Source organism: Aythya ferina (assembly GCF_964211825.1).
Source record: "Aythya ferina genome assembly, contig: HAP1_SCAFFOLD_482, whole genome shotgun sequence".
NCBI lineage: Eukaryota > Metazoa > Chordata > Aves > Anseriformes > Anatidae > Aythya > Aythya ferina.
In genome coordinates, this window is record NW_028181105.1 from 19,633 (window position 1) to 35,983 (window position 16,351).

The window sequence follows — 16,351 nt, forward strand, 5'->3', positions numbered from 1 at the left end:
AGACAGTCCTTCAAACACAGAAACGAGGAAGATTCTGACCAGGATTAGGGGGGCCCTGCCTCCAGCCAGGGGGAGGAAAGGGACAATCGAGTTTATTGGACTGTGTGGATTCGATGGCCTGGCACATCACGCGCACAGAAGTATAAGGCTTTAGTAGACACCGGTGCACAATGTACTATAATGCCATCGAGCTATAAAGGACCAGAGCCCATCTATATTTGTGGAGTGACAGGGGGATCTCAGCAGTTGACTGTATTGGAGGCTGAAGTGAGTCTGACTGGGAATGAGTGGGAAAAGCACCGCATTGTGACTGGTCCGGATGCTCCATGTATCCTTGGCATAGACTATCTTAGAAGAGGATACTGCAAGGACCCAAAAGGGTTCCGGTGGGCTTTTGGTATTGCTGCCTTAGAGACAGAGGGCATTAAACAATTATCTACCTTGCCTGGTCTCTCAGAGGACCCCTCTGTTGTGGGGTTGCTGAGGGTCGAAGAACAGCAAGTGCCAATTGCTACCACAACTGTGCACCGGCGGCAATATCGCACCAACCGAGACTCCCTGATTCCCATCCATAAGCTAATTCGTCAATTGGAGAGCCAAGGAGTGATCAGCAAGACTCATTCACCTTTCAATAGTCCCATATGGCCAGTGCGAAAGTCTAATGGCGAGTGGAGACTAACAGTGGACTATCGCGGCCTGAACGAAGTCACGCCACCACTGAGTGCTGCAGTGCCGGACATGCTGGAACTTCAGTATGAACTTGAATCGAAGGCAGCCAAGTGGTACGCCACAATTGATATCGCTAATGCATTTTTCTCCATCCCTCTAGCAGCAGAGTGCAGGCCACAATTTGCCTTCACTTGGAGGGGAGTCCAATATACTTGGAATAGGCTGCCCCAGGGGTGGAAACACAGCCCTACCATTTGCCATGGGCTGATCCAGTCTGCACTAGAGCAGGGGGAAGCTCCTGAACACCTGCAGTACATCGATGACATTATTGTGTGGGGTGACACAGCAAAGGAAGTTTTCGAGAAAGGGAAGAAAATAGTCCAAATCCTTCTGAAAGCCGGTTTTGCCATAAAACAAAATAAAGTCAAAGGACCTGCACGGGAGATCCAGTTTTTAGGAATAAAATGGCAAGATGGACGTCGTCAAATCCCAATGGATGTGATCAACAAAATAACAGCTATGTCTCCACCAACTAACAAAAAAGAAACACAGACTTTCCTAGGTGTTGTGGGGTTTTGGAGAATGCACATCCCAAATTACAGTCTGATTGTAAACCCACTCTACCAAGTAACTCGTAAGAAGAATGAGTTTGAATGGGGCCCTGAACAACGACAAGCCTTTGAACAAATCAAGCAGGAAATAGTCCATGCAGTAGCCCTTGGGCCAGTTCGAACAGGACCAGATGTAAAGAATGTGCTCTACACTGCAGCCGGGGAGAACGGCCCCACCTGGAGCCTCTGGCAGAAAGAACCTGGGGAAACTCGAGGTCGGCCTCTGGGGTTTTGGAGTCGGGGATACAGAGGATCTGAGGCCCGCTATACTCCAACTGAAAAGGAGATATTGGCAGCATATGAAGGAGTTCGATCTGCTTCGGAGGTGGTCGGTACTGAAGCGCAGCTCCTCCTAGCACCCCGATTACCGGTACTAGGCTGGATGTTCAAGGGAAGGGTCCCCTCTACGCATCATGCAACTGATGCTACATGGAGCAAGTGGGTTGCACTGATTACTCAGCGGGCTCGAATAGGAAACCCCAGTCGCCCAGGAATATTGGAAGTGATCATGGACTGGCCAGAAGGCAAATACTTTGGGATATCATCAGAGGAGGAGGTGGGTCGTGCTGAAGAAGCCCCACTGTACAACCAGTTGCCAGAGAATGAAAAGAAATATGCCCTGTTCACTGATGGGTCCTGTCGTATTGTGGGGAAGCATCGGAGATGGAAGGCTGCTGTATGGAGTCCTACGCGACGAGTTGCAGAAGCTGCTGAGGGAGAAGGTGAATCGAGTCAGTTTGCAGAAGTGAAAGCCATTCAGCTGGCTTTAGACATTGCTGAACGAGAAAAATGGCCAGTTCTCTATCTCTACACCGATTCATGGATGGTAGCAAATGCCCTGTGGGGATGGTTACAGCAATGGAAGCAAAACAACTGGCAGCGTAGGGGCAAACCTATCTGGGCTGCTGCATTGTGGCAAGATATTGCTGCTCGGGTAGAGAACCTGGCTGTGAAAGTACGCCACGTAGATGCTCATGTGCCCAAGAATCGGGCTACTGAAGAACATCAAAACAACCAGCAGGTGGATCAGGCTGCTAAGATTGAAGTAGCTCAGGTGGACCTGGATTGGCAGCATAAAGGTGAATTATTTATAGCCCGATGGGCCCATGACACCTCAGGCCATCAAGGTAGAGATGCAACATACAGATGGGCTCGTGATCGAGGGGTGGACTTGACCATGGACGCTATAGCACAGGTTATTCATGACTGTGAAACATGTGCTGCAATCAAGCAAGCCAAACGGTCAAAGCCTCTTTGGTATGGAGGACGATGGCTGAAATATAAGTATGGAGAGGCCTGGCAGATTGATTACATCACACTCCCTCAAACTCGCAATGGCAAGCGCCACGTACTTACAATGGTGGAAGCAACCACCGGAAACATATCCTGTGCCTCATGCTACCGCCCGGAACACCATCCTGGGCCTTGAAAAGCAAGTCCTATGGCGACATGGCACCCCAGAAAGAATAGAATCAGACAATGGGACTCACTTCCGAAACAACCTTATAGACACTTGGGCCAAAGAACATGGTATTGAATGGGTGTATCACATCCCCTATCATGCACCAGCCTCCGGGAAAGTTGAACGATACAATGGCCTGTTAAAGACTACCTTGAAAGCAATGGGCGCTGGGACGTTCAAAAACTGGGATACGCATTTGGCAAAGGCCACCTGGTTAGTCAATACTAGGGGATCTACCAACCGAGCTGGACCTGCCCAATCAAACCTGTTACGTACTGTAGATGGGGATAAAGTTCCTGTAGTGCATGTAAAAAATATGCTGGGTAAAACAGTCTGGGCTACTCCTGCCTCAGGAAAAGGCAAACCTATTCGTGGAATTGTTTTCGCTCAGGGACCTGGATATACTTGGTGGGTGATGCAAAAGAACGGAGAGGTCCGGTGTGTACCTCAAGGAGATTTAATACTGGGTGAGAATAGCCCATGAACTGAATTGCACCATGTTAAATAGTATATTATACTGTATGTTATCACTACCATGATTACTATAGGTGACTAATTAGAATGTATGGAAAAGAGTGTAACCTGAGCATGACATAAATGGTATGGAATAAGGGGTGGATAGATGTCCTGGTTTCAGTTAGCACAGAATTAATTTTCTTCCTAGTAGCTGGTGGAATGCTGTGTTTTGGCTTAGAATGAGAAGAGTGCTGATAACACCCCGATGCTTTAATTGTTGCAGAGCAGTGCTTATACTAAGCCAAGGACATCTCAGCCTTTGCTCTGTCCTGCCAACGGGCAGGCTGGGGGGGTGCAGTAAGAGCTGGGAGGGGACAGACCCAGGACAGGTGACCCAAACTAGCCAAAGGGATATTCCATACCATCTGACGTCATGCTAAACAATATATAGGGGTGGCTAGCCGGGGGGAGGGGGCCGGACTGCTCGGGGTTAGGCTGGGCATCGGTCAGCGGGTGGTGAGCAATTGCATTGTGCATCACTTGTTTGTACATATTATTAATAGTAGTACTATTATCATCATTGTATTATTATTATTATTATTATTATTATTATTATTATTATTTTCCTGTCTTATTAAACTGTCTTCATCTCAACTCACGAGCTTCACTTTCCATTTCTCTCCCCCGTCCCAGAGAGGGAGGGGGGAGGGTGAGCGAACGGCTGCGTGGTGTTTAGCTGCCAGCCGGGTTAAACCACGACATTAACTCAGTGATAAGGAAACACAAATTTAGCACAGGAGTAGCTGCAGTCCTCCTGAGTCAGGACTTTCAACAGCACAAAGAGAATAGAGCAATTTGGGCTGTGCAGGGAAAACACTGGCTCGGTGTTATCATGGCTCCCTGGAATAGGTCCAGGCTGAGCCCAGCTGCCTCCCAAGTGCTTATCACAGCAAGGCTCAAGCCTACACCAGTGTGTGTGGTATATACAAGGCGCTGCAAGGCTGGAGAAGAACCTTACAGCATGCCCAAGATGATCAGGACGCATTAAAATCTCCCTCTCCACAGACTGAAGGCTCCCATGAAGACAGGTTAGGATGCCAGGATGCCTCAGGTGGCAAAGCCAGATCAAGGGGCACCTCTCCCCTGGCATTCTGCCCACCTCCTCATTCCTACCCCTCAGAAACATGAACTACATGACACACAAGGTTCAAAAACCTCAGTAGCACAAGACTGGGATTTCTCCAGGCTGCCTCATTCCCCAGCTCTAAGAGCTGGAACCCACACACCTGAAGGGGGCTGTAACCCCACACAGCTGTAGGGTTCCCCTATAGGGAACTTTTAAAAATTGCCTCAGCTGACAACAGCTTCGTGATGTGGATCTGCACGCATAGCAAACCCAGCAGGACTGCCGTTTTACATAACCAGAACCCATGCCACTTGACTCTGCTTGTGTAAAATTTAGGCTTTCTACCCAACTTTCTGTAGGTAGTGCTTCCCGTACTGTGGAGCTCAGAACAGACTTGAAGAGCGTGGCTACCTGGATACTTCATAGAAAACCAAGCAGGGCACGGATTTACAGCATATTATCTATTTTGTAGGACCAGGCTAGCCCACGTACCTGCCAGGCCATGAATGTGATGCAGATAAACTTGGTTTCACTGAGGGTTAAGTACATCACACTCACTGTGTGACACAGATGGAAGAGACAGGCTCAGACCATCATCTACCCCATGGCAGTATGACTTGAAATATTCTCTGCCTTGTCAGAGTTTATTCTTGTGTCCCCTGCCTATTTTTCAGCGAGCATTGTCCTAGCTCTGCCACGTTTTCCTTCGGAGAGTTGACAACATCATTATATAAGGTAGTACAGGCATAGGATAACAGCTTACATTATTAAACTGAAAGTGTTTTTGAACTCTCATTTCCTCTGCAGCTTCTTCAGTGTTTGTTCAGGTGCCACTGGCCCTGTCTGCCGAATTTTGCTGTCTTGATGAGATGTGAGGTTTCTTCCTTGCTGCACCATGTAAATGCAATTCTGGTTTTAATTTCAGAAGTGGGCGGAAAGCAGCAATTTCCTAGTCTTAGCTGGTGAGCAAAAAATCATTCAACAGTCAAGATGCTTTAGCAGCTGAGTCATTCGCTAAAAAAGAAATGATCAAATAGAAAAATACATGGCTCGATTTGAAGGAGATAATTATTTTCTTAGTGCATGTACCTCTCTGAGGCAAAGAGCACAGCAGATGTGAAGGGAGACTGAGCAACTGAACTTTGGGTTTCTGCTCCTAACAGTGATCTGTGACCCTGGAGAAAACACTCTGGACTTGGGCCAAAGCTTAGTGAATGGAGTTCATCCCCTGAATCTATCTCTGACTCTATTTTCCAATTTGTATAGCATCATTAAGAAGAGAGTGGCATATTTTATATCATTGTGAGAGACAGTGAGGTACCTGAAATGTTGACAGCCAGGCAGGTTTAGCCCGAGCAACGTGTGATTGTCACAGCAGAAAGCCAGGTCTCCCTTTCTATATTTTACCAAAGACTTAGTAGCAAGGAAGACTTCAGCTAAGCTCTCTATTACTTCACATAAATGCCTTCACCAAACAAAGTACATTTCAGCCACCTCTGAACTTCAAAGAGTAAAAATCAGACAATTAAAAATTAATCAGTTTCCCACGCATTATGCTGTCCTTTTAAATTAATTAACCCACTGCTGAGCTGCGAAGTCTAGCCATTTTTAACACATTTCTCAATCATCAGCATGACACTTAGTCCTACTGGATACAAAATGAATTTCTGCTCATTTAGAAAACCAAACCAAAGCAAAAATGCTTAGAAAAAAATGCCACAGAAAACAGGGCTGGAAGTCTGTGCAAGCCTTGTGTTTATACCCTTGCAAGTGTCACCTGTGCCTTCATCTAACCAGCACTTTCGAAGTTCTTAAGGGCAGGGCTTCTACAGCTTCTGAAGCCATAAATGAGTGCTTATTTACTGTTGTAATAAAAAAAAAAGCTTAGACTAATCTGTAACCTAATTTCACCTCACTGCAAAAACGGGTTTGCAACTATTGTGATTGATTCATAAACATACAGAAAGAAAATCCCTTTCTCAAAGGGAAAGCATACAGTCAAGTTACGTTATTATGTTACTCCGTGACTGACCTGTTGGATTATCTTGGGCAGATCATTTCAATTATACTTTATTTCTTTCTATTGAAAGCACAATAATCACCTTTTGCCTTTGGTGAAACCTCTTAGAAATCTCTGCATAGGGTAGACGTGTAAACAGTAAGGTCCACATCCATCAGGATACAGGCAATTCCAATGAAAGAAGTGGCTAGTAAGCACCTCTGGATGTAGACCTACACTTAGTATTTGTACTGCTAATAACAGGACTGTTCAAGGTCATGTTTTAATATAGGATGGATTTCTATTTGAGACAAGTCCATCTGGTTGCTGGTTCTGCCAGCTGTGTCTTTTACAGAATGGAAAGCTGTGTGGTATCCTTCAGGCTCAGCAGCAAAAGGAAAACACAGTTGCACAAAGAATCTGCTCCTAAAAATTCCTGCTAACATAAAAGTCAATTGATGGCCTTACCCTAAACTTTCCAGTGGTGCCCCAAGAGGTGTTCCAGGCCTGGTACTCCAGCCCTATCAGCTTGAAATATTTTACTGAGATAGTGAAAAGCTTTCACCTATGCTTCATAAACTGAGGGTCAGCAATGGTTCCCTGGATTGAACGCTCACTTCTACTGCTGCATATATATTCATGGAAGTGTCCTTTCTTTCAGAGGTAGCTGCGCATGCAGTCCATTCCACTAAAAATAGGGTTTATTTCACTGAAGGTGTCATTCGCTAGGACAGTTGTCGTGACAGAGACTGCTGGCTGAATCACTGATCTCCTGTCCTACCAGATGTCACTAGTGAGTAAAATAAACTCGTTTTATAATGGAATAGACGGCAGGAATGACCTTAGCACACCAAGAGCATTCCTGCAGAAATACTCACAGTGCTCTGCATGCATCGCCACCTGACACCAGGGAGACCCAGACAGCTGAGTGACAGCTGTGGACCCTCTCCTTGCATTCACACAATTGGGAAAAGGAACTCTAACTGTGCCCTGCTTTCTGGAGGGGCTGATTTTGACACAGTAGATGAAATCAAGCTAACCATCTAACACCAATTTGACATACAACACTGTACACCCACTGACTTGTGCACACTGTTGGGTGCAACCACCCAGCAGACAAGGTGCATAGGAAGCCCATTCTCCCCTTTACTGCACTATTTTAAAAGGCATCTTATGTCAAGCATTGCATTTTTGTAAGCCCCCTGCACCAGCACGAATTATTCTACAGTGGCCTAGAGCATCACGGCCCAATTACTACCTGAGTGCACACCCAGCAGGAGGAATGTTGGTAATTACCAAGACACATTGTTCTACCTTTCCCTTCCTCACTCCAAGCGTCTCCCTTTACCTCACCTTAAATCTTCAGTGGTATGAGAAATTTCCCTCCAGGACCTCACTAAATAGGCAGTCTCCGAAACTCCTTTTATCTCTAAGTAGCTTAAATAAAGCTGGAAAGGAGGATGCTGTAAACCTTGCTGTCATTGTCCTGTATGTGAAAGGTTAATTTTACAGCCTGGATAGTTCTAGACAAACTGCCTTTAGTATTGATGAATGTGGTAGCCCCGGGGACTCGCTCACCTTGTTCAAAAAGTAGATGAGGGCAGTGCCTGCACAGTGCCAGTTGAGCTCCAAAGGCAACACGATTGACAATAAACTGCTTACAAATACAGGAGGCACTTTATTTGCAGCCCCCTCTCAACAGGTTCCCAACCTGTAAACTGGTATTTAACTGATGCAAGCACCTTGCGTTGATAAACCAGTTGTTTCTTGAACAGATTCTTTGGCTGAGAGCATTTTAGGGAAGTGGGCAGCCATTCCTCTAAAGCTCTAACAGTGCAGGCAGTCTGAGGCCCTCTAGCCCCAGGAAGTTGCACTTCAAACATAGCCACCTGATATTAGGTGGCTGGCACTAATATTAGGAAGGATTCTCAGCCTACGGTACCACGAACTTCAGACAAGGATACTGACTGCTTGTATCAGGGGGGTCTTGTCTCTTGTCCTTAGGGTAAAAGGGGCAGTTGCACACAAGCAGACTCTGTGGCCCAAGTCCTGTTAACATTTACACTGTTCTGATGCAGTGATCGAGCAGTTCAGCAAAAACAGCAACCCCCAAGACTTAACAGATGGAGTTTTAGTCAATGTCTCTGCTAATTCTCATCATTCATCCCTTCCAGAAAATTTATAACCTGAGTATATTTTATTTTGTAAAATGCTCGTAATTACTGAATGCTTCACTACAAATCTGGTGATTTGTAGGAGATTCCATGGGTGTTCCCAGCTCTAGTAATGCCTTAGACAGAGCCTAGTAAATAAGTACTCTAACTGGCAACCACCTCCATAAGCATGTACTTCCTAGTGTGATTTAGAGTAAGAATTACTATTCCCAGTGCACAAAATTAAGATTTTTTACGATACAGACCAGGCAAGCATGAGGAACTGCTGCTGGCTGTGTGAAGTCCCTCTCTGGGCTTGAAACTCCCTGCTGGGCATGGAGGAGTGACTGTAAGGCCGTCCACACAGAAGTGACCTGCAGGGAAGAATACAAGACATAGTTAAGAAACAACTTTCTAGACACCTCACTTAAAATCCTTTTGCCAGTTGTACATTACTGATGAAATACTTGTGTCCAGCTAGAATGAAGTACTTTTTCCAAGTAAGATTTTGTAAGACTTAATATGAAATGCTTTGGTAAAGTCCAGATGGATTATCTGAAGAGTGTTAAAAGAATATATGGATTTAACTGTGGCATAAAACTGCCACTGCTGTGTTGAAATACACTGCTATGTATCAGCATAGCGATGATATTTCATTCACATGCACGCAGTACTAAGTACACAGATTATATATAATTAAAGTCAGTCAAACTGTGGAAAAGAACGCTGAGGATCCTCAAGCCTCTCCTGCTCGTGATGGTATTGAAACTCCTTACCATCTAACATCTTTTCAATTGGGCTGGATGACTTATTCAGCTTTATGAGAACTGATGGAGAACATGCATCCTACCCATTAGAACACAAGAGGGACTAATTTTAACAGTGAAACATTCAATTTCAGCCTGGAATGCTCTATATATTTAACCCATTGATCATCTACTGAGAGACTTTCACTTGCTCTCTCCAGGTTTTGTGATTGATAGACTGGAGTTGAAATCTGACTGCAGCTTAGGGTGATCTCGTGCTCTAAACAATCATACAGTAGCAAATCTGTCACTGTAAAATCCATGCACTACCATACATCTGTTCACTTGTTTAAACTTTTAGTAAGCAGAGTTTATAAATGCTTCCTAAGTCCAAAGAAGCCAGTGTTTCCTGGGCTATTATTATTTTTAATGGAGCCAAAATTAGCTCATTGGCTCTCTCCAGAGCACTGTGAACAATTCAGTGCAATATGATATGTGATACACAACCACAAAGCCACCATCACTTCCCACAGATGATTTATGTATGAGAGATGGCTTACTATTCACACCTAATTCCAGGCACAGGAAATATGGGAACTCATCTGTTTTTTCATCTGTGTATTATAGCTGGATCTAAACTCCTGAGGCTTTGGTCTAGCACGATCTCTGTAGCTACTCCATTTCTCCTTCTACTAGGAGGTAACGTACCCAAAGCACAGGAACCCTTCATTATTTAATAAAAAGGATTCTAATTACAGATGTAAGAATTAAGTTGCTGGGTTCAGTGACTCCGCAGGAGGCACCTGGAGCTGCTCATTAAATACTTCATCTTCACATGCAGTACGGGGCTCGTAGGAGAGAGGAGAGCTTGGTAGGACTGCAGATTGTGAACTGCATCCCTGTAGTGACATTAAATATTCCTTTGCAAAATCACAGCTACACCACGCTCTCCCTGTCAGGCCATTTTGCTTGGGTTCTGTAGGGCCAGGAAATGTGAATTGAAGTCTGCTGATACGTGGAGGGAATTATCAGCAACACTGCTGCTACCTGCAGCACCACACTCGTACTGTTACCGAGTGCTGTACAAATGAGCCGAACAGAACTTCTGTGGAAGGCCTCAGAGGAACACCAAAGAACCCACCTTTCACAGGAAAACCGCCCAACAGAAAGCTAACCTTGGGCTACCAAATTCTCAGAAGGCTTGTAAGCATTCTCTAGGATGTAGGAAGGACGTACCAGGATTTTAACATAGAAAACTCTTCTTCCCCCCTGCTGTACCAAGCAGCCGTTCACTACAGGAATGGCTGAACCTGTACTCTCAGTGAAGACTGGCAGGCCACCAGCCTGGGCAAGTGCAAGGTTTGTTTTTTGTACCAGGCGTCTTCCCAAACAGCAAACACCCACAGCATGCAACCTAAGGAAGCTTCCCAACTTACTCCATCATTTCCCCTGAAGGATGTTCCTGGCTAATTGACCATGCGAAACGACATCTTACGCCTTTCATAATTTTGGAAGAGAATTGTTTTGCAACAAAAGCGTGGTCCCTCCTACCCTGTTTTCCTTGTTGCTTGATTCTGCATCAGTGGTGGATTTGTGACACACCCAACAGTGACGCACTGCAATTTCCTAAACATGGGATTATTTGGATTTTATTGAGTGTCAAGCAGAACCAGAAATTACATACAAGAACCGCGTTGTACCCATATCTCATCCCTAACACCTAAACAGTTTTCACCTGGGAAATAGAGCACCCACCACAAAGTTGCCATGGCCAACGAACTGAGGTTCTGAAGTGGTGAAAGCTCTGTGTGCGTAGCAAGTTTACAGCTGACAAGCTAAAATCACAGAGAGCGAGCTGCTTTCTGTTTGGGAAGGGAAAGCAAGTTTCTCTCATTGCTCAGCAACACCTGCACATTCAGACCTGTTACTTTATGTCCCAAGGCTACCTCAGCTGGACCTCTTGGCTGGACCTCAGACATATGGTTTAATTCTAGGTAGTTCTGTGTAGAGCCAGGAGTTGGACTCAATGATCCTTGTGAACTCCTTCCAACGTGGGATGTCCTATGATTCTATGATTCTCCCATAAACCCAGAAAGTGTGATGACTACCAAAGCAGCTGCAATTCTCAGTGTTCTCTCATCTTTGTTCTTTGTTTTTCATGAGCACTTCGGAACAGCACCCTGCTTTATCTCAGGAATTACTTCTTAACCTCACGAATTCTGCTGTAATCAGGAGGAGTCAAGCTCTGTTCCAATACTGCAGGCTAAATTTCACCAGAGCCAAGTGTCATTACAGTCTCCTTCAAGTTCTACATCTTAATGACTAAATAAGATGCACAGGAGATGTACTTACCTGCTGGGCAGGGCTGGCTTATCCCAGTGTCTTCAGCTGAGAAAGATCCAAGAGTGCAGGTAACACAATGAGTGCGGCTTGGATCTGGCTCCTGCCCAACCAAACAACGCTACGGGGAAAAAAGACAAAATCATCCCAATGGGCCCAAAAGGCCACTTCTGCCCAAACCTATGTCCCAGGGACACCTGGGGCAGGACATCAGCCAGTGCTGCATTCTGTCTTGTGCTTCCTCCTTCTCTGCCCTCTCTTCCTTCCCAGCACTGTTTCAGGGATATTCTTCGGGGCTAATTTTTAGAAGCAAAAATGATGCTTCGAACTCCAAGCTCCTCTGGGGCCTCAGCGAGGGTTTTAGTGGTAGGCAGACGATGTGAGCGCTAACACTCTCAGATTTTAGATGAGAAATATTTATTCCTCTTAATACAGGCCATTTGTGGGAAGTCCTACATCTACTACACCATCGAACTGTTTCAGATTCTTCTTTGCTGGACAAAGTTCAGCAATATCCTCCTATTAAACCAGAGGGCTGTCCTCTCCTGACAATACAATCACATTCAGGCCCTGCCTGTCAGAAAGAATGAAAATTTGCCATTGAAAAGTAACATGCCCATTCTCTACCTATTTCGTCCATCTGGGCAGATGTAATTATCTGGGCATTCCAGGCACTCCAACTCTCCCTCTGGAGAATACTGACCAGGACTGCAGCTCCTCTGCACACCACTGTGTGGATCACAGGAATAGCCATCTGGACACGCACAGCACCCAGCTCCATTCTCTAGGCTGAGATAGCCATCGGGACAAACCTGCAGTAAGATCACAGTGTCAGATCCACAACAACATATTCTTTGCATGAATAACGTAGAAGAGGAAAGTTTCAAACATCCTTAGCTCAAGTGCTAAAAAGAGAGCATTTCAAAATCTGGCCTATGAACTCCTGAGAATTCCCAACACATACTTTTTACTGTCAAAAGAATGTAGTGCAAAGAATTAATAGAGAAAGTGCTGCTCACTGTTTACCTGGATAGACAACCAGATTGCTCTGAGCCAAATCAAAGACAAATACCAAGAAGAAAGTTCCTGAAAATTTTCAAACTAGTCTGCAAAATATATAATGAAGTTTAAAATCAAATGATTCAAAACACATGCCAGTAGAGGTAGAAAATACTACTTCCACCTGTTTGTTCTTCTTTCCCAGCTTACCTGGCAGGCTGTGATGTTCACTTGAGCTGTAAGTTCATTCGCTGTTCCCAGCGGGCATTTCCTTGGAGCTGCTCGACCCCCTGGACAACTGGAACAAAAAGAATTACAGTTTTAAAACTAAATGCTTCCACTTCTTTGGAATTCCATCCCCTAAAAGCCAGTATGGGTGTTCGGTAGCTACAGAACCACGCCCATTACCAACTGCTCAAAAAGCTTCTTCAGCCATGGAAGGGTGAATTCAAGTCAGATCACTCCAGAACCTCAGAGGAAGCTAACATTTATTGTCTTTTGGGAGGTCAAGGTGCACTGCTTGGACCGCATGTCCACAGACATGGAGAATTTGCAGTAGGAGACCTGGCAACCTGAACTTAGGCTCAAGATGGTCTGTGCAAAGCCTGTCTTTCACAGTCTTGGTTTGGGATTGTGTCTGAGAACTCCCAAGATGACCATTACCTCTTGCATTTGAAGTGAGCTGGCTGTGGTAGAGAAAGCAGCCTGAAGGTTTTTCTCCTGAGGAAGGCAAAAGCATCCAGGGTTCAGCACCTCTAGAAATCAGCCACCAGCCCCCTGCAACTTGTTGCTCTTTGTACCCAGACGTCCTTGTTTTCAGGCTACTGTTCTGTGCTAACATCACATGCTCTGACTGGCATACCAGTAAATAAGCAACCTGGACACACAATAAATACGCCAAGATAGGTTTCCCTGGACCAAGTGCCAGACACCTTGTGCTCCTTTTAAGCTGAAACTCAGCTTAGACTTTGTTGCCACTACAAATACAGACAGTACTCCTACCCTGCTCCTCCTAAATACGCAACACAGAATACACAGAAGATGTCCTAAGCAATCTCAGAGGGAATTTGGTTTCATGAAGCTTACGCTTCCTAGGAACACACCAGCTCCCTACCTTTTTTATGGGACTATAGCACTATTGTGTTGCAGAACAATCACTTCCATTGTTTCAAGGGGAACTGTGAATGTGCCAATCACTGCAGAAAGTCCCCAGAAGCCTAATTACCTGAAGGTAGTGGTTTTCCTAGTCAGCTGATTATTCATCTATGAGGAACTAGCAGCACACTTTGTGCCCCACCTCCTGGTCTTCATTACAAGACAGCTCTCAGAATTTTCTCAACGTAAGAGGACATTGCAAACGCCCCAGTGTTTAACTTCTTATTGCAGGAGTAGAAACACTGAGCGAGAGGGAAGGAAGGAGACTTACTAGGAGCCCGTTGGGCATTCCAAGCAGTTGCCAGCTGTGTAGTAATGGCCCTGCCTGCAGTCGATCAGACACTGGGTCTGGCAGTCTACGTTGCACTCTGCTGAGAGGGAGGTTGTCCCTGTAAGAAAGCAGAAGAAAGAAATTTAAGGTGGCAAAGAACAAACACTGAAACCTCCAAGCTAAACTACCAGTTATTATTACACCATAATGTATCTGCACAATTCTATCACTGGTGTTATTAGCAGCAGCACTACTAATATGATTATTTTAGCATTAACAATGCTGCTTTGCCTTTATAGAGAAGTGGAGTTAATGAATGGGACGCAGGATCCCAGCAGTGTAATGACTAAAAAACAAACTGGAAATATTCTAAGCATCTCGTTAGAAGAAAACGAAATCAGGAAATCTCATGTTCCGCTGTTAAACAAGTGCCTCATTATTATTACTGTTACACCTACATGAATTACCTGACTTCCCAAAGCCACCCAGAGAGTACCAAAACTGGAAATAAACCTAAACTGTTGGCTTTTCAGCAACATTATATTCCATTATGTCCATTAGCACACTCACTCTGAAGATTTGGTGGTTAAAATTAGGAAAAGGTTTCTTTTCCAGCATGAAAATCTGTTTCTGTAAGACTTGTGGGTAAATACTCTAACCACAAAATTCTGAGGGAAATCCCAACAGACTTTAGATCAGCACTCCAGTTTCAGATGCTTTATCAAACTAAATCAAACTGCTCTCTGTAGGCAGAGATACCTTTATAATTCTCCAAAAAAAAGTCATGTTATCTTTGCCAGAAAGCTGGAAACCTAAGTTTTCATCAGAGTGCACACAACACAGTCTGGTGGAAAGAGCCAAAAGATGACAGAGGTACTGCAGTGCTGGGTGATCTCAACCAAGTCACTTCATCTTTCTCTACCTTAGTTATCTAGTCTACTCAGCGAAGACAATTTTAACCATCCCTTTAGAGGAAGTCACTCAACATCATGTTCTGTCAGAGAAAGGTAATAAAAGCTCAGTAAGGAGTAAGGTATGCGAAACCTGACCTCCAGAGCATGGAATCAACACAGTTACTAGCTCCCTTCTTGCATTTCTTAGCTTAATTTTGCAGGTCTATTAGATTTAGATTCTGGTGCCAATGTCCTAATACAGTTGTCTGTTTTGAAAAGTCAACTTTGCTATAGTAACAGGAAGGACTATACATGAAGTTCTGCACAAAGGCCTTCTCCATGTGCCTGTACCTGAGCACCAAAAATGAGTGTGCAGGTGTGCAGAAAAGTTCTCATTTCAGATTTTCTAAAATACCTAGTTTGTTCTGATTTTTTTTTCATTTTCAGACTAAGCCATCTGTTCCACACTTGAACATCTTAGTGTTATCGTTACCCCAAAACATGGCCACATGGGTTCTTTTCTGTCTTTTAAAAGATTAACACTTGAAGCAACCCCCTTTCTCTGCCTGTTTTCTCCCTGACTGAATTGAAAAAAAAATTATGCTTTTGAATGAACTGCAACCAGACTTATCAGTTTATATCCAGAATGAGCTGAACAACTGTCAGGTCTAATTCCTTATGGCTCTCAGAAGGTAACAGTGTCAGCACCAATACAACAGCAGCAACAAGAAGTTTGCCTGAATAAAAAAGTTATCCACTCACCTGTCAGCAAGATCCTGAAGCTACAGAATAAAATCAACCAACTCAAAGCATTAGCCATGGGGGCCAGTAAACCGCTCTTAAGAAAATGCTCGGAGGCTCTGTTGAAAACATTTCTTGAACATCTGGTGTCGCTTTTGCTGAAGCCCAATGTAACAAAATCCCTCCCACGTAATTACTTTCCAGTACAGCCTGAAGTGAAACAAACACCAAGCAGCAGAAAGAAAGGATGGCCAAAGAGCTAATCCCGTGTAAACTCCCCTCTAGCATTAGTGGTGCTAAAAAGTGAGAGAACTCCTTCAAACATGAGATAGAGCTTACTTTCCAAGTGTCCTGTGGGCAGGGAGCTTTCACATTTACTTGTCATTAACTTGCAGATCCGTCTGGCTGCTCAGAAAGATAACCATATGAAAAGGACACCACAGGGTCAAAAATTTATTCTTCTTCAGCCTCTATGTGAAATATTTTTGCAGTCTGTTTGTTCTGCAGTTTCAGGTTCTTCCTGGAATTTGAAAACCCAGGTGAATTCTTCATAAAATTAGGAGACATTACAGGGGAGAATCTATCTTCTAGCTAAGTTTTCCTGTTATAAGAAATACCCTTTGCTGATGCACAAGGCTAAACTTCATGAAAGCTATGGCAGCACTGAGGAGCAAACAGAACTTTGGGTTCTTCTGCAAGCACAAAACAAGCAGAATATATCCTGAAGCAC

The 16,351-nt window shown here is 44.5% G+C and overlaps 1 protein-coding gene across 1 annotated transcript; it reads right to left on the minus strand.

The window, feature by feature from the left end:
* Positions 1-8,819: 8,819 nt before the first annotated feature.
* Positions 8,820-15,727, minus strand: LOC311429270 (uncharacterized protein). The gene is made up of 6 exons (XM_084540366.1): positions 15,643-15,727; positions 13,988-14,105; positions 12,772-12,859; positions 12,190-12,374; positions 11,575-11,683; positions 8,820-8,850 (listed from the first exon to the last, which is right to left on the minus strand). Exons 1-5 carry the CDS (start codon positions 15,698-15,700, stop codon positions 11,593-11,595), a joined length of 540 nt encoding a protein of 179 aa, XP_084396492.1. The 5' UTR covers positions 15,701-15,727; the 3' UTR covers positions 8,820-8,850; positions 11,575-11,592.
* Between the last annotated feature and the right edge of the window lie 624 nt (positions 15,728-16,351).

Coding starts and splice junctions, on each gene's coding strand:
- LOC311429270 (XM_084540366.1), bottom strand. CDS start 15,700: ATGGCTAATGCTTTGAGTTGGTTGATTTTATTCTGTAGCTTCAGGATC. Junction 14,106..15,642: donor CTTCAGGATCTTGCTGACAG/GTGAGTGGATAA, acceptor GCTTTCTTACAG/GGACAACCTCCCTCTCAGCA. Junction 12,860..13,987: donor GAATGCCCAACGGGCTCCTA/GTAAGTCTCCTT, acceptor TTTTTGTTCCAG/TTGTCCAGGGGGTCGAGCAG.